General features: G+C 47.7%; 1 protein-coding gene across 2 annotated transcripts; it reads left to right on the top strand.

Annotated features, from left to right (window-relative positions):
* Window positions 1-10: 10 nt before the first annotated feature.
* LOC141075652 (zinc finger protein 184-like) lies at window positions 11-21,164 on the top strand. Of its 2 annotated transcripts, none has more exons than XM_073562762.1 (4): window positions 11-121; window positions 205-302; window positions 5,888-5,978; window positions 20,188-21,164. In XM_073562762.1, exons 1-4 carry the CDS (start codon window positions 37-39, stop codon window positions 20,952-20,954), a joined length of 1,041 nt encoding a protein of 346 aa, XP_073418863.1. In that variant the 5' UTR covers window positions 11-36; the 3' UTR covers window positions 20,955-21,164. The 2 variants fall into 2 exon arrangements, with proteins under 2 accessions (XP_073418863.1, XP_073418862.1); XM_073562761.1 differs by having other exon boundaries at window positions 20,185-21,164.
* Window positions 21,165-21,444: the final 280 nt, after the last annotated feature.

Below are 21,444 nucleotides of genomic sequence, written 5' to 3'. Positions count from 1 at the left end.
CCTATAAGGTGTCAGGATGTCGCTGTCTATTTCTCCATGGAGGAGTGGGAGTATTTAGAAGGACACAGAGATCTGTACAAGAACGTCATAATGGAGGTTCCCCAGCTCCTCACATCTCCAGGTAATAGACAGGACTAAATACACACGGCCTATAATTATCTGTATGTAGAGAATGAATTCAGTCCCTGTATGTGTTTCCTCCAGATCTATCCAGTAAGAGGACAACACCAGAGAGATGTCCCCGTCCTCTTCTTCCACAGGACTGTAAACAAGAAGATCCCAGAGCTCCTCAGGATCATCAGGTAGATGGAGAGAAGGTGTCAGGAGATCTCCCCTATTGTCATGTCGGACACTGTTCACACCAGGGTGTCCGGCAGACAGCGGTAATACCCTGTTGGGTATTCTGTTCCAGTCGGGATAGGGTTAATCAGGTTGTCATGCTGGCTGAGGGCTGGGCCACGCCCTTGGTCTTTAAATAGTTCGTCCTGACTATGGGCGTCGCCGACTATAGCTTTTGCCTAGTGCTAGCAATACCGGTCAGCAGTGGTGGTGTTGGAGCGTCTGATATCTGGTGCAGTATATCCCTCAGTGGTTCTTTCTCCAATCTGTTATATATATATTTGGTTGCCCTTGCACATTATTGTATTCCCTTGTGTATTAACTGTGTGGTGTTTCTTTTACCCCTGTCCATACGTATTTGTGGGGTCTGGTGTCTGGTCCCCTCACTGGGTGGAGGGAGGTGGGTTCAGCTTAGGGCTGGACAGGAGACAGGGACAGGATGGAGGCTCAGGCAGGCACACCTTCAGTGTAAACCCTGGGTAGAGGGACAGACAGGGTTCCCCTAGTCTGAGGGACATCGCAGGGGTCCCGGGGTTTTTGCCTAAAGTAACCTAGGCATACCTTGACATTATAGTCGGCCCAAATAATAAAGTGAGAGAAAAAAAAAAAAAAAAAGGTATAGATAGGGAATATAGGGGTTACTTACTATGGATCCTATACTTTCCCTAACCAAGCAGCTGGAGGCTCTATCCATACAGGTCACTGAACTCAGGGGGGCGGTCCAGCAACAAGGCCTGTCAGCTCCTGCAGTACCTGCTGAGGCTGCAGCCAGGGCAGCTGAGCCCAAGTTTCCCCTTCCTGAACGATTTGCTGGTGATCGTGGTAAGTTCACGGTGTTTCGTGAATCATGCAAATTGTATTTCCGTATGCGTCCACATTCCTCAGGTAATGAGGCTCAACGCGTGGGCTTGGTGATTTCTTTGCTGAGTGGTGACCCACAGGCCTGGGCCTTTTCACTCCCTTCAGACTCACCGGCATTTGAATCTGTAGATTTTTTTTTCTCTGCTCTGGGTTTGATCTATGACGATCCGGATAGATTAAACTTAGCAGAGTCTAAGATACGCTCACTGCTACAGGGTGATCGACCAGCTGAGGATTACTGCACGGAATTCCGGCGCTGGGCGGTGGACACGCAGTGGAATGACCCTGCGCTTAGAAGTCAATTTTTGCATGGGGTTTCTGGAAGGGTTAAACAGACTCTCCTAATGTACGAGACTCCCGCCTCTCTGGAGGCTGCGATGGCACTTGTAGTACGCATAGACCGACGTCTCCGTCAGGGGGCGCTGGTTTCGTTGCCTCCGGGAGGTGGGGGAGTGGTCGGTGAGGTTGCCGCGGGTGAATCCGTGGAACCCATGCAGATCGCTGGTATAGCACAGTCACCGAGTAACAAGCCTAAACGTCCTTGGCACAGAAGGCAGGGGCTCTGTTTTTTTTGTGGCAAAGGAGGACATTTTATTAACGCTTGCCTTCTGGTACCTAAGAAGGGCGCGCCGGCGGAAAACTGATAGGCTCAGAGGGTTTGGAGGAGTCTTGTCTGAGCCTTTGTGTATCCTCCGTCATGGTTTCCCAGTGTATGCTCCCTGCTAGGGTGGTACTTGGGGGGGCAAATGCTCTCTATTACAGTATTTATTGATAGTGGCTCAGCTGCCAATCTCATTGATGAGAGGTTCGCGCATACAGCGGGATTTCCGGTGGAGAAATTGCCGAACCCCATCCGGGTGGTTACCATCAATGCTTCCCCGTTGTCTCAAGGGGAGATCACAGAGTGTGTGTTGGATATACAACTCCACATCGGAGTATTACACTCAGAGCAGGTAACTTGTAAGGTGCTTAATAACTTACCGACTCAGATGGTTCTGGGCTTTCCATGGTTGTCAATGCATAATCCTGTTATTGATTGGAAGACCCAGGACATAATTCAGTGGAGCAGGGAGTGTCAGGAGAGGTGCCTGGCTACATGTATTTCCGCTTTGACCCCCAATATTCCGGAGCCGTTGCTGGATTATGCGGATGTATTTTCTGAGAAGGGTTGTTCGGAACTACCACCGCATCGCCCCTATGACTGTGCTATTAGGTTGAAACCAGGGGCCAAGTTACCTAAAGCTAGAATGTTTAATATCTCAGGTCCCGAGAGGCTAGCTCTCAAGGAATATATTGCGGATAGCCTGAGCAAGGGTCATATTAGACCTTCCTCTTCTCCTCTGGCTGCTGGCTTCTTTGTTAAAAAGAAGGATGGCGGTTTACGCCCGTGTCTGGATTTCAGAGAACTCAACCAGATTACGGTCCGTGATCCTTACCCTATGCCACTTATACCCGATTTATTCAACCAAGTGGTTGGTGCCAGGTGGTTCTCCAAACTGGACCTCAGGGGGGCGTACAATCTTATAAGAGTCCGTCAGGGGGATGAGTGGAAGACAGCATTCAATACTTTGAGAGTTTGGTAATGCCGTTTGGGTTGACTATGGCACCGGCGGTCTTTCAACACTTCATTAATGATGTCTTCTCTCAGTTGTTGGGGAGGTTCGTTATAATTTATCTTGACGACATCCTCATTTCATCTCGCGACCATGATACACATATAGAGCATGTTAGACAGGTTCTGCAGTTGCTCAGAGAGAACAGGCTCTATGTCAAGCTTGAAAAATGTGTGTTTTTCGTACAGGAGCTACCGTTCTTGGGTTATATAATCTCCGCCTCAGGTTTTAAGATGGACACCGCAAAGGTGCAGGCGGTACTACATTGGGATCGGCCTGATAATCTTAAGGCGCTTCAGCGATTTCTTGGCTTCTCCAATTACTATAGGAAATTTATTAAGAACTTCTCTATGATTGCCAAACCACTAACTGACATGACTAAGAAGGGTACCGACTTTTCTGACTGGTCTGAGCCTGCGGTACAGGCGTTTGAATTCCTCAAGAATAGTTTTGCCTCAGCGCCCATTCTGGTGCAGCCCGATGTCTCCTTACCATTTGTCGTGGAGGTGGATGCGTCGGAGGTTGGAGTGGGGGCTGTACTGTCTCAGGGCCCTTCTTGGGCCAAGTTGCATCCGTGTGCCTTCTTCTCCAAGAAGCTGTCGCCTGCGGAGCGTAATTATGATATTGGCAACAGGGAACTATTGGCCATCAAATTGGCATTTGAGGAGTGGCGACACTTCTTGGAGGGGGCTGTTCATCAGATTACTGTGATAACCGACCATAAGAATTTGCTTTATTTAGAATCTGCTAAGCGCCTGTCCTCCAGACAGGCTCGCTGGGCATTATTCTTCACCCGGTTCAACTTCATTGTTACCTATCGACCTGGGTCGAAGAATGTTAAGGCAGACGCTTTATCGAGGTGTTTTCCTGGTGGAGAGTTATGTGAAGAGCCGGTGCCTATTCTCCAAAAGGGTGTGGTGGTATCTGCCATCACGACAGAGATTGAGGCAGAGATTGCGGAGGCTCAGGAGGTGGTACCGCCGGGGTTGCCTGCTAATACATCTTTTGTGCCGCTACATCTACGCTCTAGAGTGTTGGGCGAACATCACGACACTGTACTGGCAGGTCATCCAGGGGTTAAGAGCACTCTGGAACTGGTATCGCGTCGTTTTTGGTGGCCTAAAATCCGGCAGGATGTGGCCTCATATGTGGCTGCCTGTACCACGTGCGCACGGGCCAAGACTCCTCGTTCCCGTCCCGCTGGTAACTTGCAGCCTCTCGGGGTGCCCAGTAAGCCATGGACTGAGATTTCCATGGATTTTATTACTGACTTGCCCGCCTCGGCAGGGAACTCGGTCATTTTGGTAATTGTTGATAGGTTCTCCAAAATGTCACATTTCGTTGCTTTACCGTCTTTGCCCAATGCTAAGACTCTTGCTCAGATATTAATTCGCGAGGTGGTCAGACTTCATGGTGTCCCGTCTGACATTGTGTCTGATTGAGGTACGCAGTTCGTGGCAAAGTTTTGGAGAGCTTTTTGTTCTCGCCTTGGAATCAAATTATCTCATTCATCGGCTTTCCACCCTCAGTCGAATGGACAGACTGAGTGGATGAACCAAAACCTGGAGCAATACTTGCGCTGCTTTATTTCCGACAATCAGGAAGAGTGGTCAGCGTTTCTTCCTCTGGCAGAATTCGCAATAAACAACCATTGCCAGGAATCGTCTGGGGAATCTCCTTTTTTTTGTGTGTATGGTCAACATCCTCAATTTTGCACCTTGCGTCAGGGGTGCTCAGTTGGCGTCCCTGAGGAGGACCAGTTGGGAGCTCAATTGTCGTCTGTTTGGAGGAGAGTCAAGCAGCGCTTGTTGAAGGTGGGTTCCAGGTACAAACGGGTGGCTGACTGCAGACGTGTGCCAGGTCCGGACCTGTGTGTGGGTGATTGGGTGTGGTTATCTACTAGGAACATTAAGCTCAAGATACCGTCACTTAAGTTGGGTCCCAGGTTCATTGGCCCATTTAGAATCTCCGCAGTGATCAACCCCGTGGCATTTCGTTTGGAGTTGCCGGCTGTGTATAAGATTCATAATGTATTTCACAAAGCATTGCTAAAGAAGGTCGTGGGTTTGGTGGATGGTTCCCCCGGGCCACCACCTCCTGTCTTGGTGGATGGCGCGTTGGAATTTGAGGTGTCCAAAGTGGTGGACTCTAGGGTTGTGCGTCGCACTCTACAGTACCTGGTCCACTGGCGTGGCTATGGTCCTGAGGAGAGGACATGGGTGCCGGCCTCTGACATTCATGCTGATCGACTGGTTACTATGTTCCATCGTCGCCATCCGGACAAGCCAGGTCCTCGACATGGTGAGGTTCTGGAGGTCCCTCGTAGAAGGCGGGGTACTGTCATGTCGGACACTCTTCACACCAGGGTGTCCGGCAGACAGCGGTAATACCCTGTTGGGTATTCTGTTCCAGTCGGGATAGGGTTAACCAGGTTGTCATGCTGGCTGAGGGCTGGGCCACGCCCTTGGTCTTTAAATAGTTCGTCCTGACTATGGGCGTCGCCGACTATAGCTTTTGCCTAGTGCTAGCAATACCGGTCAGCAGTGGTGGTGTTGGAGCGTCTGATATCTGGTGCAGTATATCCCTCAGTGGTTCTTTCTCCAATCTGTTATATATATATATGGTTGCCCTTGCACATTATTGTATTCCCTTGTGTATTAACTGTGTGGTGTTTCTTTTACCCCTGTCCATACGTATTTGTGGGGTCTGGTGTCTGGTCCCCTCACTGGGTGGAGGGAGGTGGGTTCAGCTTAGGGCTGGACAGGAGACAGGGACAGGGTGGAGGCTCAGACAGGCACCCCTTCAGTGTAAACCCTGGGTAGAGGGACAGACAGGGTTCCCCTAGTCTGAGGGACATCGCAGGGGTCCCGGGGTTTTTGCCTAAAGTAACCTAGGCATACCTTGACACCTATGATGTGTAGACGACTGTGAAGGTCTTGTGCTCAGTCTTGTTTTATCCCCCAGTATTATATGTTTTATACTTGTGTAATAAGAACGGTGGGGATGGCAGGATTAGAGCTGATCATAGATGGGACTTCTCCATCTGTCTGTGACTCTTACAATATTTGTTTCAGGGTGAAGATCTGACTCATATTAATACTACAGAGACATATGTGAGGGGTGATGAGTGGTGTAAAGAGGAGATTCCTACATATGACTACCCAGGTGAGTAGTAACCACTGAATGCAGAGAAGTCGCAGATTCCTCTCAGTCACCTGCTGTGGCTACTATATCGGTGGTGTAGGCCGGCCGTATTACCATGATCACCATTTTGCCTCTAGACCACAACATTTTCCTCCACCCAAAACTGTTCAAATGACTTTGGGTATTGAAAGCCCTTTTCTATAGAACTTACAACCTGGTAGATCCACCTACTCCCTGGAAGTCAAATGACAGCGTACGTAGAATGTGCTGACAAGATACAAAATCACTTGAAGAAAAATATCATGATGGCCCATAAGAGAAAGCGGAGGGTAATGATGCTGTTGGCTTCCTAGATCCCTGAGATCTTATCGGATGAATCTTCTCTCCCTTCTGTGCTGCTGAATGTCTCATGGTCCCTTCAAGACCAGGTCCAGTCTTTCTAGTCAAACTTTGCTTTTATCAGCGACAACATTAAATTTGCAGTGAGGCCAAGTGTGAATTTCTGTATAATAACTAATTTCCCTTTATCCTCACGTTTCAATTAAACTACCGTAATTTTCGGACTATAAGATGCTTGAAGAAAATGGGAGGTGTGTCTTATTATCCGGATGTACCGGCTCTGGCTGTGGTGGCGAGGCGGGGGAACGGTATCGGCGGAGCAGCGGATCACAGGAAGCTAGAGCAGGTGGCTGTGGCTAACTCCTGTTCCCGCTGCTAAAGAGAAATGAATATTCACTGCATTCCACGCCAATGGGCTTTAAGGGCAATGAATATTAATTGCTCTTTAATAATAGTATCTTGATCTGATTACCCCCCAACCCCGGTCTTGGTATGCAAGGCCCCATCCTTATAATTGGCCCACACCCCCATCCCCATCCTGGTATGCATGGCCCCATCAGAAAACATTAAAAAAACAAATCATTACACTTACCTACCCCGCGCTCCCTCGCAGCATCCTGCTCCGGTGCCAGCAACTGCTATATGCTTGTAATCAGCGCATGGCAGGGACGTCACGCGCTGCTCATAAGCAGAGCACAGATGCCAGGACTGTGCACTCAAAGGGAAGTGAGTATTCATTGTTCTTCAGTGTCAGCCGCCAGCTTCCTGCTGCTACTGGCGGTCACGTGTGCCGCTACTTAAGAGAAATATTCATGAATACTCACTGTTCTCAGCGCTGCTTACAAGCATAAAGCATTTGCTGGCACTGGAGCAGGACGCTGCGAGGGAGCGCGGGGTAGGTAAGTGTAATGGTTTGTTTTTTTAATGTTTTCTGATGGGGCCATGCATACCAGGATAGGAATGGGGGTGGGGGCCACTTATAACTATGGGGCCCTGCATACCAGGACGAGATGGGGCTGTAGGTTACCAGCAGGTGCGTTGGATGCAGTGACGAGCAGGAGGCAGAGCAAGTGTTAACGGGTGTCTTTATATAACCAAAGAAAAAGATAACAAGGCTTTCTCCACGCAGGGAGTTAATATATACAAGATGCACAGAAGTATTGCGTGGACAAATACGTAGGGTTCAACTTATCAGACTCATCTGGAAGGAGGTGGTTGGAAGATCCCACGATGGCGCCGCAGACAGCGCGTCACATTGAGGAAGCGGTCCTGGATGTACCGGAGGCACTGTCTTTTAGCGGTGAAGAAGAGTCTGGGACTTTTTGGTGGGCTGCTGTAGGTCCGGGTACCGGTGGCTGTTGTTTCAACGGATGAGGCGGAGAGTTCCGGTATCAAGGCAGCAGCCGCGGCTGTAAAGTCAAAGTCTCCGACGGGAGCCGTGCACTGTCAGCTGTCAAGCGTTGCACAGTACGTTCAGCGCTTCCTGCCTGTGGTCGCGTAGGGTCAACGTCCCGCAGCAGTAAGCGGTCACTGGTGCTGTTGATGGATGTTGGGGGTGCGCACTCAAGCGCAGTCTGCCGTCAGTAGTGTTACCCACAGGTAGGGAGCAAACCTTCCCTGCACCTCCTGTCTTCCGGCTAGAGACCCCAGGTTCCCGCGCACCCCCCTTTTTATATCAGACCCGCCCTTTGCAGCAAAGGTCACAGGTCTGTCCCGCTCAGGTTCTCTGTCCCCCTTCAACACTAGTGGCAATCCCAATGGTACCGGCCCAGAGACACTGTTGCCTTTATTGTTCCGGTCCTTCCTCCTACATCCCCCCACTCTTTTTGCTCGCCATTCTACGGGTGAAGATTTGCGGAGAGCGTTAGAAAACTTTTACCTTCTCTGGATTCGCTTCTGCCATACGAATTGGTCTTGCTCATAACGTTCGGGGGGGGGGTTTGCCAGCTGTTGACCATTCGGAGCGTCGTAAGCTGGGAAGAGTAGTGGAGCTCTCTGGAGAGGTGGAATCTGGCTGTATGATGGGGGATCCAGAGATGTACTCTTCTGGAGGGCCGTCGCTTGGTGTGAGGACGTTCTCTTCCTCTTTTTCTTCTAGAACTGCTGGAGTCGGCTCCAGGGCCTCGGGAATCTCCTCTGGTCAAATTGGGTCTCTAGACTTCGTAAACAGGGTCTCTGGATTTCGTAAACAGTTCCCTCAGAACTGACTCGTCACTTCCGATAAGGTTCCTTCTCCCAACGGTGTTCCAGTTTGTTTTGAGGACGTTTCTCTCTCACCAGTACTCGATCTCCTACTTGAAGCTCAGCTGCCTGGCAAGGGGCCTGACTGAGTGTTCTAGCTCTTGTTTGCACCAGCCGATGCAGTGTCTGTAAACAATGCCGGTGATCTAGGACCAAGAAGAGACCCCCTCTCCTGGGCTGGATATTTTTCTTCAGGATCCAGTTCCAGCTCGCTGATCTCTTTTCCTTCACGACTGAACAGCAGGGTGTAGCCAGTAACTCGATGTACACAATTATTGTACACCCAAACCAGTTCGGAGACATATTCAGGCCAACAGGCTTTTCGGTCTTCCTCTAGGGTTCGAAGCATTTGAATCAGAGTCCGATTGAATCTCTCACAAGCTGCGGGTGGTACGGAGTGGTCTGAGACATGTCGATGCCATACAGGTGATGCAACTGCTCCATTACCTTCCCCAAGAAGCAGACACCTCGATCCGAATGAATCCGTTTGTGACAGCCGTAGATCTGAATAAAATTCTTACAGATGGAGTAAGCGGCGGACTCTGCGGTTTGGTCACGAGTGGGAGTCACCACGGCAAACTGTGTGAAGTGGTCACCCTGGTGAACTGGGCCAATGGTGTGATAATCTATCATCAGGAGTTCCAGGGGGCGGATGTCGCTATGGTTTGGACGGGAGCCCTTTGCTCAGGCGGCTTCGCCAGTTCACACTGCCGTCATTTCCTGCAGGCCTTCTCAACCTCTGTCTGCAGTCGAGGGTGGTAGATGAATCATTGTAACCACCGGAAAGTTTTCTCCGGGCCAAAATGTGTTCCTCCTTCATGTGCTTCACGGGCAATTTCAGGAAGTAGGGTTTCAGGTGTTACTGCTTGCCATGTGGCAGCCAGCTCCGTCTGGAGCTGTATCTTCCGATATAATAGTATCAGGATCCTGTCAGCGCCGGCGGACTGCTGCGGCTGAACAGGATAACTCACCCAGACTACGGGGGGACCCGGGGTCCAATACTGCAGGGAAAATTCTGACACCAGGACCTGCGACACTGAAAGTAGTTTAGCAGCACCAGGACCTACGATCATGTGACCACAGGGGGCGTGGCTTAGCGTCCTGCTGCTGGAGATGGCAATAGAGTTCTATAACAGGAATCCTGGAGTACAGGCTAGGGAAACTCAGATCAGACAAACGGAGCGTCATTCACAGAGGGGGCGGCGTGGTACCAGGGGGACAAGCAGAGAATAGTCAAAACGTAAGCAATGAATCATGCACAGAGATGGCAACGCAGTACAAGGGGGGAGTCAGAAAATAGTCAGGTCCAAAGCAAAAGAGTCATACACGGGAATATCAGAGCAGTACAAAAGGAACAGGCAGAACTCGTAACAGGGACAGAACCGGATCAAAACCAAGCAAGCACAAAGTATCACAGTCACAAAGCACACTAGGGTCACACACTCAGCCAAGGGTCTGAGTATAAGCGACAAGGAGTGAGCCCACAATGAGGCTATAAAAAGCCTCCCAGAGTCTGAGTGAGGCTGTCCAGATTAACCTCTGAACTACCTGATCACACAAACAGCAGATCATGACAAATAGCCCATTCTTCATCTGTGGGCACTCCCACTGGCGAAGGATCCAGAGGGTTCCGGGGGACAGAGCGCCCCTCTGGGCCGTACTGGGAAATCTTCCTTGAGTTACACACCGTCGCAGTAGGGTGAGCTCTGTATTTTTCTGCTGTAACTGAACCCATTCATCCCTAGATTGACCCAAAATGCCTTCCGTTGTCTTTGCTCACAGCTGTTCCTGCGTCGCCACTACAGTCTTGGCGGGCTCCATGAAACATGGAATCTCTTCATTTTCCAACTCCTCATCTCTGCTCAGTCCGAGGGCAGCATGGCGGATCCTGGAAAGAAAGTCGGCATGGCTGTTCTCCACTCCTCTCTTGTAGGCGATTTTATACCTAAATTGGCCATTCTGGCCACCCATCACTGTTCTCATGCCCATAATTTGGCATTTTCTAGATGTGCCAACGGGTTGAAGTCCATGCGTACTATGACTTAGACAAATATTCCGCAAACCTCTCCATCATAGCCCACACCAACGCGAGCAGCTCCAACTTAAAGGAGCTGTAGTTGTCAGGATTATGTTCAGAATCGTGAAGGGACCGACTAGCGTATGCGATCACCCTCTCTCTTCCGCCCTGCGCCTGAGACACAGCTCCCTGTCCGTGCAAACTCCCGTCAGTGTGGAGAATAAACGGTTGAGTAAAATCCGCGTAAGCCAAGACAGGGGCCTTGGTTAATGCCTTCTTGAGATCTTGAAAGTCTTCTCTTGCGGTTCTTGCCAGTGGATCTTCCAACTCTTTGCACTGGACAGCGCCCCTTTCAATAAATCCAGCAGTGGCTGGGCTCAGTGGGCAAAGTTCTTCACAAATCGATGGTAGTATTCTGTCAAGCCAAAGAATGCATGAACATCCTTCACCATTTCTGGAGTAGGCCAGTCCTGTATGACTGCGATCTTTTCCCGTGATGGCCTCACGCCTTCTGCTGAGACTACATGCCCCAAGTACTCAATCTGGGTACGAAATAGATGGCATTTCTGCGGCTTTACTTTTAATCCGTGTTTCTGGAGACGACTGAGTATCTGCTCTCTGCGTCATAGATGCTCTTCAAATGAAGCCGCATACACAATGATGTCGTCCAGGTAGATCAAGGTGGCTTCAAAGTTCAGGTCGCCCAGGCATCTCTTCATCAGCCGTTGGAAAGTCCCGGGGGCATTGGCCAAGCCGAAGGGCATCCGATTGAACTGAAATAACCCCATGGGTAGTATGAAAGCTGTCTTCGCCCGATCCTGATCTGGCATGGGCACCTGCCAGTATCCGCTGGCCAGGTCGAGCGTGGAGAATTACTTTGCTCTTCCTAGAGCAGACAGGGACTCTTTAATGCAGGGAAGCGGATACGAATCCCTTATGGTACAGGCATTAAGCTTCCGATAATCCACACAGAAATGCAGAGTGCTGTCCTTTTTCCTCACCAGAAAGATTGGAGCTGCCCATGAGCTTTGACTCTCTCGGTTGACAACCTTTTGCAACATCTGTCCCAACATCGTCTTCACCTCCTGATACAGTTGTGGGGGAATTTGCTGGTAACGTTCCCCAATGGGTGCGGAGTCTCCAGTTGGAATTTCGTGAGTAATGGCCATGGTACAACCGAAATCATCCTCATGACGGGCAAACACCTCTCTATATCGTCCCAAGAAGTTTTTTACTTGCTGCACCTGAGACGGAGTGAGCTCTGAGAGCTCGGCCCGCATCTGCTCCAGGATTACTTGCCCCTCTAGGGTAGGTTCCGGCTCTGTAGCCATGGTTGAAATCACTGTCACTGTCCAGGAGTCCCCCCAACAAGCTTCCAGTTGCAGTATCTGGGAGAGCAGAATGTCTTTAGGCAAACCCATTTCCTTGGCCACTTCACTTCGGGGCCACAAGGTGATATCTCGATCTTCTAGGTTTACACACCGAATGGGAACAGCCCCGCCTTTTACTGTAGCCAAAGAGCAGGCTAACAAGAATCCCGAGGGTAACTGCTCCGAGAAAGAAGGCTCGATCTGTATCTCCACCCCTTCCAAGGGAATGCGACCCCGGACAGGCAGAGAGATTAATGTTTGTCTGGGTAGTAACACGAGCTTCACTGACGAGGGTGCAATCACTTTCCCCAGCACTTCTCCCTCTCGGCACGAATTCTGGGCTTGGGCTACCCGCACCAGCTGTTGGATGATTTTCCTCTGAGGGGGGTGTGGGAGCTCCATTGCTTCAGGATTTTTTGGGAGGGCTCATTGAAAAGGAGACTTCCGAACTCTTTTAGCACATTCATCCCTAACGTGACTGTATGTTCATGGCTCTCCTCCCCTTGAGTCAGCACCACACCCCTCCATCCTAGGTCTTTGCCACAGAGAGAAACCTGCATCCAAGCTACCCCTGCAACCGGGATTGGCAACTGATTGGCAACCATCAATTTTATCACGGTTCCCCATTCAGGTCTCATAGCTTCAGGGAAGTGTTGCCGGAAATAGGCCTCAGGCATGGTGGTCACTTGGGACCCTGTATCCACCAAACATTGCACAGCACGCCCCTCGAATTCTGCCCAGATCAACGGGCACGTAGACACTAAATTTGTGGGACTTCCACTACTCCCCCGTATCTGTTCTGGCTCCAAGCGGAGTCCCCCCTGCTCAGAGCCCTCTAGTTTAACGGGCGGCGAGGTTGGTTTCTTCCTCGCCTTGGACATTTGTCCTGTTTCCCCATATTCATAACAGGTGAGGGGTCGCTGTTGTTGGTACATTCTGGAATCATGGCAGGGCTCTGCCCCAGAGCAAGTCACAGCAGCTTCAGCCTTTTTCTTAACTTCCGCCAACTCTCCTTTTATGTCCTGCAGTTCTTTTCTCATCTATTCAACCCATTGGGGCTTGGCCACCGCACTCACAGATGTTTTAGTGCACTGAGCCTTCCCCACTGGGACTGCCACCCCTGCTTCTGCTCCCGTGTGCACGCCTCACTCCCTATTTTGGAAAACGTCTGGCGAAGATTCACCCGTACGCGCTCCCACAAGGCCTGCTTCGTCAGGGTATCCCGCAGTCGAGTCACTAAGAGGTCTCGCAAAGTTACGTCTATGGGGCCCACTCCCACACTGTTCTAACAGTGGCGGTATTAAGTTCTTGCAGAGCATTCATATGTTGGGTCACTGTTTCACCTTCCCTCTGCATACGGCTGAATAGGTGAGTCCTCAGTTCCTCTACATCAGTCGGGTCCCCATGAGTCTCCTCTAGGAGCTGCAGAACTTTGCCGAAGGTATCGTGTTACCTAGGGGTCCGTAACATTACCGAGTTTCGGGCTTCCCCATCTAAGGTCATAATGGCCACCTCAGCCTCTAAAGCAGGGGTCATCGGGTGCATTCTCATCATGGCCCGTATCCGCTTGGTCCAGCTCCGCAGCATGGTGTTACTACCGGTGTACTTTGGCAGATTATTCAGTATGGCCACCAATGATATGCTAGACCTTGGGCTGTCCCCAACTCCTTGGTCTGCCACCACCATGCTGATAGACTGCATCCTGCCAACTACACCAATTGTAGGTTACTAGCAGGTGCGTTGGATGCAGTGACTAGCAGGGGGCAGAGCAAGTGTTAACGGGTGTCTTTTTATAACCAGAGAAAAAGATAATGCTTTCTCCATGCAGGGAGTTAATATATACAAGATGCACAGAAGTATTGCGCAGACAAATATGTGGAAGTTCAATATTATGCAGTGACAGCTTGACTTCAGCTGTCAACAATGATAACAACAAAAAAAGAATTGCTAACGGCGGGAAAGGAAAAAACGTAGGGTTCAACTTATCAGACTCTGTCATCCGAAGGGAGGTGGTTGGAAGATTCCACGATGGCCCCGCAGATGGCGCGTTACTTTGAGGAAGCGATCCTGGATGTACCGGAGGCACTGTCTCTTAGCGGTGAAGAAGAGTCCGGGACCTTTTGGTGGGCTGCTCTATGTCCGGGTATCGGTGGCTGTTGTTTCAGCGGATGAGGCGGAAGGTTCTGGTATTAAGGCCGTAGCCGTGGATGTAAAGTCAAAGTCTCCGACGGGAGCCATGCACTCTACACTGTTTGCTGTCAAGCGTTGCAGAGTACGGTCAGCCCTTCCTGCCTGCGGTTGCGTAGGGTCGGTGTCCGGCAGCGGTAAGCAGTCACTGGTGCTGTTGCTGGATGGTGGGGGGGTGCGCACTCAAGCGCAGTCTGTCGTCAGTAGTGTTACCCGCAGGGAGGGAGCAAATCTTCCTCTGCTGCACCTCCTGTCTTCCCGCCAGAAGCCCCAGGTTCCGGCGCACCCCACTTTTTATATCAGACTCGACCTTTGAAACAGAGGTCACAGGTCTGTCCCGGTCAGGTTCTCCGTCCCCCTGCCACACCAGTGGCATACCCAATGGTTACGGCCCAGAGACACTTGCCTTCATTGTTCCGTTCCTTCCTCCTACAGGGCCATGCATACCAGGACAACATGGGACCATGCATACTAGGATAAGGATGGGGCCATGCTTACCAGGATAGGGATGATGGTACCATGCATACTAGGATGAGATAGGGGATCCTGCATACCAGGATAGGGATGGGACCATGCATACTAGGACAAGATGGGGATCCTGCATACCAGGATAGGGATGGGACCATGCATACTAGGACAAGATGGGGCCCTGCATACCAGGATAGAGATGGGACCATGCATACTAGGACGAGATGGGGCCCTACATACCAGGATAGGGATGATGGGGCCATGCATACTAGGACAAGATGGGGGCCAGGCATACCAGGATAGATATGAGGTGGAATGCACACTAGGACGAGATGGGGCCCTGCATACCAGGATGAGATGGGGCCCTGCATACCAGGACAAGATGGGGCCCTGCATACCAGGATAGGGATGATGGGGCCATGCATGCCAGGATGGGGGCCAATCATACGAGGATGGGGATGGGGCCATGCATACCAGGATAGTGATGGGGCCATGCATACCAAGATAGGGATGAGGGATCCATGCATGCCAGGATAGGGATGAGGTTGCCATGCATACCAGGGTAGGGATGAGGGGGACATTTGTATCAGGATGGGGGTGAAGGGACCATATATACCAGGATAGGGGATATTAAGTACAGAATTGACCACATTTTTTGCTTCAATTTGTTTTTCCTAATTTCCTCCTCTAAAACCTAGGTGTGTCTTATGGTCCAAAAAATATGGCAAGTGTGAGTTTCCCTTTAGCCTGAAATTTCAATTTCTTTTAAAACCAACTATTGCTATTTTAGAATTTTGGATAACTAGAGGAGGAAGACCTGTGAAGACTCAGACGTCAAGGTTAGATTTCAGAAAGGTAGATTTTAAGGGATTCAGAAAGAGAATTGGAGGGATCCAAGGGCTGGATATCCTTAAAGACAAAAATGTCCAGGAAGGATGGGAAATCTTGAAAAATGAATTTCTCAAAGCACAATTGTTAACAATTCCGAAAAGAGGGAAGAATAGGAAGCATTTAAGGAAACCAGGATGGATGAACACAGAACTTAAGCACATGCTAAAAAGGAAGAAAAAAATGTTTATAAAATGGAAAGAGGGAGGCATATCTAAAGAAGAATATAATGCTGTCTGCAGAACCTGCAGGGCACAAATCAGATTAGCTAAAGCTGACAATGAATTGAGGCTTGCAAGAGATGTCAAAAGCAATAATAAAGGATTTTGGGGATATCAAAAATAAACAGATTGACCTGCGCTATAGGACTAAAGAAAATAAGCAATGATAAAAACCAAATAGAAAAACACCTGCTCTAAAACATACATGGATAAACTAATGGCATGTACAATATATATAACAGATCACTCACCAATAGAAGGCAGACCAATAGATGTGATGCACATTGGTGGCTGTGACTGCTGCTTTTTGATAGAGGTGAGAAAATGCACGATTCTATGATTCTAACTAACTTCAAGGAGGATTGTGATAATCTACAGGACAAACATTCCACCTGTGCCATGATATATCTCTAAACTGTGCGTGGCTGATGGCTGTAATATACATTTATTCACGCCTGCAGGAGATGTGTTGGCATGGCTCCAGCCCTGGTTTCATGGATTCACTCCACGTCATAAATTACATTATGTTTTCCAACCTAAGAAATTCAGATTACTGCACAATGTCTCCTGAAATGGAGGCACTAATACTTTCTCTAATCTTCTGGTCAGGACTCATAGTGGCTCCAATGGTCCACTATAAATGAGTGCAACTCCAGTTTAGTGTTCTCTCCTCATACATACGTTGTTGTTGGGGATGTAGCATATTTTTTTATTCTGTCTTTTTTTTTAACCTGTTCCTTCTGTATGATAGTTTGATTGTGGTGGGATCGGCCTTCCTGCCTAATGTGAGTCTATAACTTCTTGATAGTCTTGGAAAAAAATCTCTCCATTGCCTCTTCCAAATGCCTAAGATCTAAATATAAAAGGGATCCTGTCAGCAGGATTGTGCTCAGTAACCTACAGACACTATCAGGTCGGCGCCGTTATACTGATTACAATGATACCTGGTGATGAAATCCGTCTTGTGGTTGTTGTTTAATCTGTATTTGTAGTTTTCAGTTAATAAGATTCTCGTGCTCTGGGGCGGGGCTGTGGTGGCCCATGGGCGGGGCTTTATGTGGTGCGCTGATTACATATTCATCTGTATTGGCTTATGACAGGTCGCTGATCCCTCACTGACCTGCCCCCCATTTTTACATAATGCATATAATAGTATTGATATTATTGTTGATAATGCCTATAATATTGTGGCTATTGTGAGGCTTAGAAAAAAAAAATTACACATGACACTGACGGCGCCTGTCCAGTAGCCTCTATCTCTTACTTATAGATGGTACTGCGCTGACATTTTTCTGTATGTAATTTTTTTATGTAAAATAGGGGGCAGGTCACTGAAGGATCAATGTCATAAGCAAATACAGATTAATATGTACGCAGAGCACCACATAAGGCCCCACCCACAACGCAACCCACAGCCCCGCCCCAGAGCATGAGAATCTCATTAACTGAAAACTACAACTACAGATTAAACAATAACCAGCCCGCAGCTGCCCAGAAAAGGCACATCTATTAGATGCTCCAATTTCGATGCTTTGCCCGGCTCTTCTCACTTGCCCTGTAGTGGTGGCACGTGGAGTTCATATTTGTAGGGTTGATGTCACCTTTGTATTGTCAGGTGACATCAAGCCCATGGCTTAGTAATGGAAAGGTGTCTATTCATTACTAACCCCATAGTTACATGGTAAATAAACACACAGTCAGAATAAAGTATTTTATTAGAAATAAAACAAAACAGTTTTCCTTTTTCAAAAATAACAAACACAGTTATACTCAACTAACACCTAAGTGGTAAGAGCCGGGCAAAGCGCCCAGAATTGGCGCATCTAATAGATGTGCCTTTTCTGGGCAGCTGTGGGCTGCTATTTTTAGGCTGGGGGGGTCAGTATCCATGGCCCCTTACAAGCCTGAGAATACCAGCCCCCCAGTTGTCAGCTGTAGCATGGCTGGTTTTCAAAAATGGGGGACTCCACTCCGTTTTTTTAAATTATTTATTTAAATATTAAAAAAACAGTGTGAGGACCCCTCTGTTCTTGATAACCAGCCTTGCAGAAGTTGACAGCTGAGGGTTGCAGCCCCCAGTTGTGAGTTTTGCCAGACAGGTTATAGAAAATAAGGGGAACCCACGCCGTTTTTTTCATTCATTTATTTAGTTATAGTGCAGACGACGGGTGAGGAATACTCCAATCATCCGCTCCTGCTGTCACTGTTCTTAGCAGCAGGTGTAGGTTGATGGGAGTAATAGTCCCAAAAGCCCCCACCTGCTGTCATCATTCTGACTTTAATATAACGCTCATCATTCTCCCTGCCGGCAGATCAGGGGAGAATGATGAGAGCGTTTTCAGCACCCGCCGCAGGGGAACAGCACTTACTGTAGCGCTTCTTCCCTGCCGGCCGTCCATGTGGTACTGATGCTGCACAGGGTTGTCACACATGTGCCACAAGTATTATGCACATGGATCAGAAAAAACGGTACCGGAAATATCAGGATGTGTGAAACCGGCCTAATACACAGTTCTCTTTAAATGCCTAATATTTCTTCTTGAAACTTATCTGACAGAAAATATTGAAGCTTAGGCTAGTATAGATTGTGAAGTCTCCGAGCCCCATACTCTAATTACCCCAGAGAGGTTTCACCACTAGTTACTCATTTATTACTGATGGAGACTGTGGAGTTTGATCATTTCAGTAGTTCCTAATCAGGCCCCATTATTATTATCTGATGTGTGTCACTTTATGTGGTGGTAAGTTTGGAATTCTTCACAAAGGGTAATAGAAAACAAATGGATCTTACAAATTATTTTCCAGCTTCGCACTATACCCTACATACGGTTGTACACTACTGTCTGGGCACATGGCAGTGTTCAGAAGGGAAGGAGCGCCATTTAGCTATTTGAATGCAGATCTAGCTGGAATAGTTTGCAGACACAATGTATTGGGAGTATAATGAAAAAACAGTAACCAGCTCACCTGTCCCGGCTAATAGTGGTGCATGGAAGCTCGGATTTCAGTCAAGCCAAACGTGAGATACATCCAAAGAAAAAAAAGGGGGGTTTCCAGCTTCCAAATGTACAAAAAATGTATTAAAGGCATAAGAACAGAGATGAACGGACATGCCCCATAATGGCAGAAAGCAGAGCAACGCCTTTCAAACAATGTTCTTTTTCAAGCGCAAAAAGAACATATTGTATGAAACGCGTTGCTCTGCTTTCCGCCATTATGGGGCATGTCCGTTTATCTCTGTTCTTATGCCTTTAATAAACTTTTTGTACATTTGGAAGCTGGAAACCCCCCTTTTTTTCTTTGAATGTATTGGGAGCACTGTTCATGGTCACCTGGCAGCTCAAAAGATGTCCACCATGAACATTCTCTGCTTTCCATATCCCAAGGATTGCCTTGCTCATCTAACACCATTACGTGGATCTGGACTTACACTGGGACCCCTAGGCTTGGACCATGATGTTACCTGCTAGTCTGTGGTGTTCGATGGCAAGAAGAATAGTCAGGTAGCTGGGTCAGAACCAGAAGGACAGAATACAGAATCAGAAGACACAAGAGTAGTCAGTAAACGGGCCACGGTCACAACAGGAAGCAAATGCGCAAGCTGAGCACAGAGGACTGAACCAGAGGAGAACAACGCTGTATTTGGCAGATTCCGGCCATGTGCTTTGCGCTTTAGTAGGGTGTGGTACTTTCCAATTGGCTGAAGTAGGGAGCAGATTACTCCAGCTGGACAGCAGGAACAGATCCCAGATGAGATTGGACACACCATATGCAGAAGCCCTAATATAACTAAATCACAGAAAACCAGAAGAGTAGAAATCCCCATAAAGTGATTCCATGTTATTAATTCACTGAGGGTTATAATCCTTAGGAGGAGTGAATATTTTGACTCCACAGCCACTTTCCGGAAATTAACACGCAGTGGATGTTGGAGAGTGAAAATTACACATTTGCCATTTTATTACCCAGCACATAGTGCCCAGATTGTGCTCCAGGAGACACACACCGCAAATTAAGTGGATTCTTCTCACTATAATATTGCTAAATACAGGGATCCTAAATGTTGTTTGCGCACACTGCAAGACTCCGAAGTGAGAGCGGATTTTGCTGGATTGGTTTATAGAAACTCTGTTGCTTTTCAACAGCCTTTGAGCCACTAATAGTGTGGGAACCTCTGTATTTCCATTGACAGATGATGGACCTGAGTGGGGACTTGTTTTTTGTGAGATGAGAATAGGTATTATTTTCATCTACATAACATTGATTGGTTTCTTTTTATTTGATATTTGGGAGGCAGAATGAACAAACAGTTGAACACCACACACTACTGGTTCATCCAACAAGGTTTTCTATTAGACTGTGAACTGTCATTGTCTTGGTAAATAATTAAAGTTTTTTTTACATAGCTTGCCATTTTTATGGACAGTTTAAATAGAGACATTCAAAAATATAAAGCTCAAGGATATTTTATAAAAAAAATTGTTTTTTTGTCTTAGCAGATGACTGTACCAGGAGATCAGAGGGACAGCTGACATCTTCAACTTTTAAATCTGATGATCTTGAGATTCTACAAGATACAACTGAAGTGATTGCCATTACACCAGATATATCATCATCCATTCACAGCAAAGATCTGTCATCTGATCCTTTGAAACAGGTCCCATCTTCTGATTCATTACTGACTACTAAGGAAAATCAATGTCACCAAAGAGACATTAAAAAACAAACTGCTCCTAAAGCAAAGAAGCCATTTTCATGTTCAGAATGTGGGAAGTATTTTACATGGAAATCACATTTTGTTAACCACCAGAGAACTCACACAGGGGAGAAGCCTTTTTCCTGTTCAGAATGTGGGAAATGTTTTACATGGAAATCACATTTTGTTAACCACCAGAGAACCCACACAGAGGACAAGCCTTTTTCCTGTTCAGAATGTGGGAAGTATTTTACATGGAAATCGCGTTTTGTTACTCACCAGAGAACTCACACAGGGGAAAAGCCTTTTTCCTGTTCAGAATGTGGGAAATGTTTTGCACAGAAATCACATTTTGTTATCCACCAAAGAACTCACACAGAGGAGAAGCCTTTTTCCTGTTCAGAATGTGGGAAATGTTTTAACAATAAAACAGATTGCGTTAAGCACCAGAGAACTCACACAGGGGAGAAACCTTTTTCATGTTCAGAATGTGGGAAATGTTTTAGCAAGACATCAAATTGTGTTAAGCACCAGATAACTCACACAGAGGAGAAGCCTTTTACATGTTAATGTGGGAAATGTTTTAACTAGAAAGCACTTCTTGATCACCATCAGAGCAGTCACACAGAGGAGAAACCTTTTTCATTTTCTTAATATGGGAAATATTTTACTTGGAAATCAGCTGTTAATAAACATCAGAGATGTCACATAGGGGAGAAGCCTTTTTTATGTTCATAGTGTTGGAATAGTTTTACCCAAAATTGAATTTTCTTAAATGGGTTGTCTCTTGTCATTCCTCATGTTTGCTGACAAAAGGATAAAACTAAACTTTATTAATTCCAAATGTAAAACTATACCCATAATTCACCCCCTGAAGCTTAGTCAGAAGATGACTAATAGAAAAAACATACCCCACTTCTCAGTATATCGGGTGAGGTGACATATACACACTCATTCTCCAAGCCTCTCATTTCTACGGGTTTCATCGTCCTCACCAAAGTCGACTCATCAGGAGACTATTTAATATTGACCTATATTCGAACGAGACAAAAGGAAAAAA

Source organism: Dendrobates tinctorius, unplaced genomic scaffold (assembly GCF_039654945.1).
Source record: "Dendrobates tinctorius isolate UK_male_01 unplaced genomic scaffold, ASM3965494v1 ptg000366l, whole genome shotgun sequence".
In the NCBI taxonomy this organism is placed as follows: Eukaryota; Metazoa; Chordata; class Amphibia; order Anura; family Dendrobatidae; genus Dendrobates; species Dendrobates tinctorius.
The sequence above is the reverse complement of the archived record's forward strand: the minus strand, read 5'-3'. Positions and strand labels throughout refer to the sequence as shown.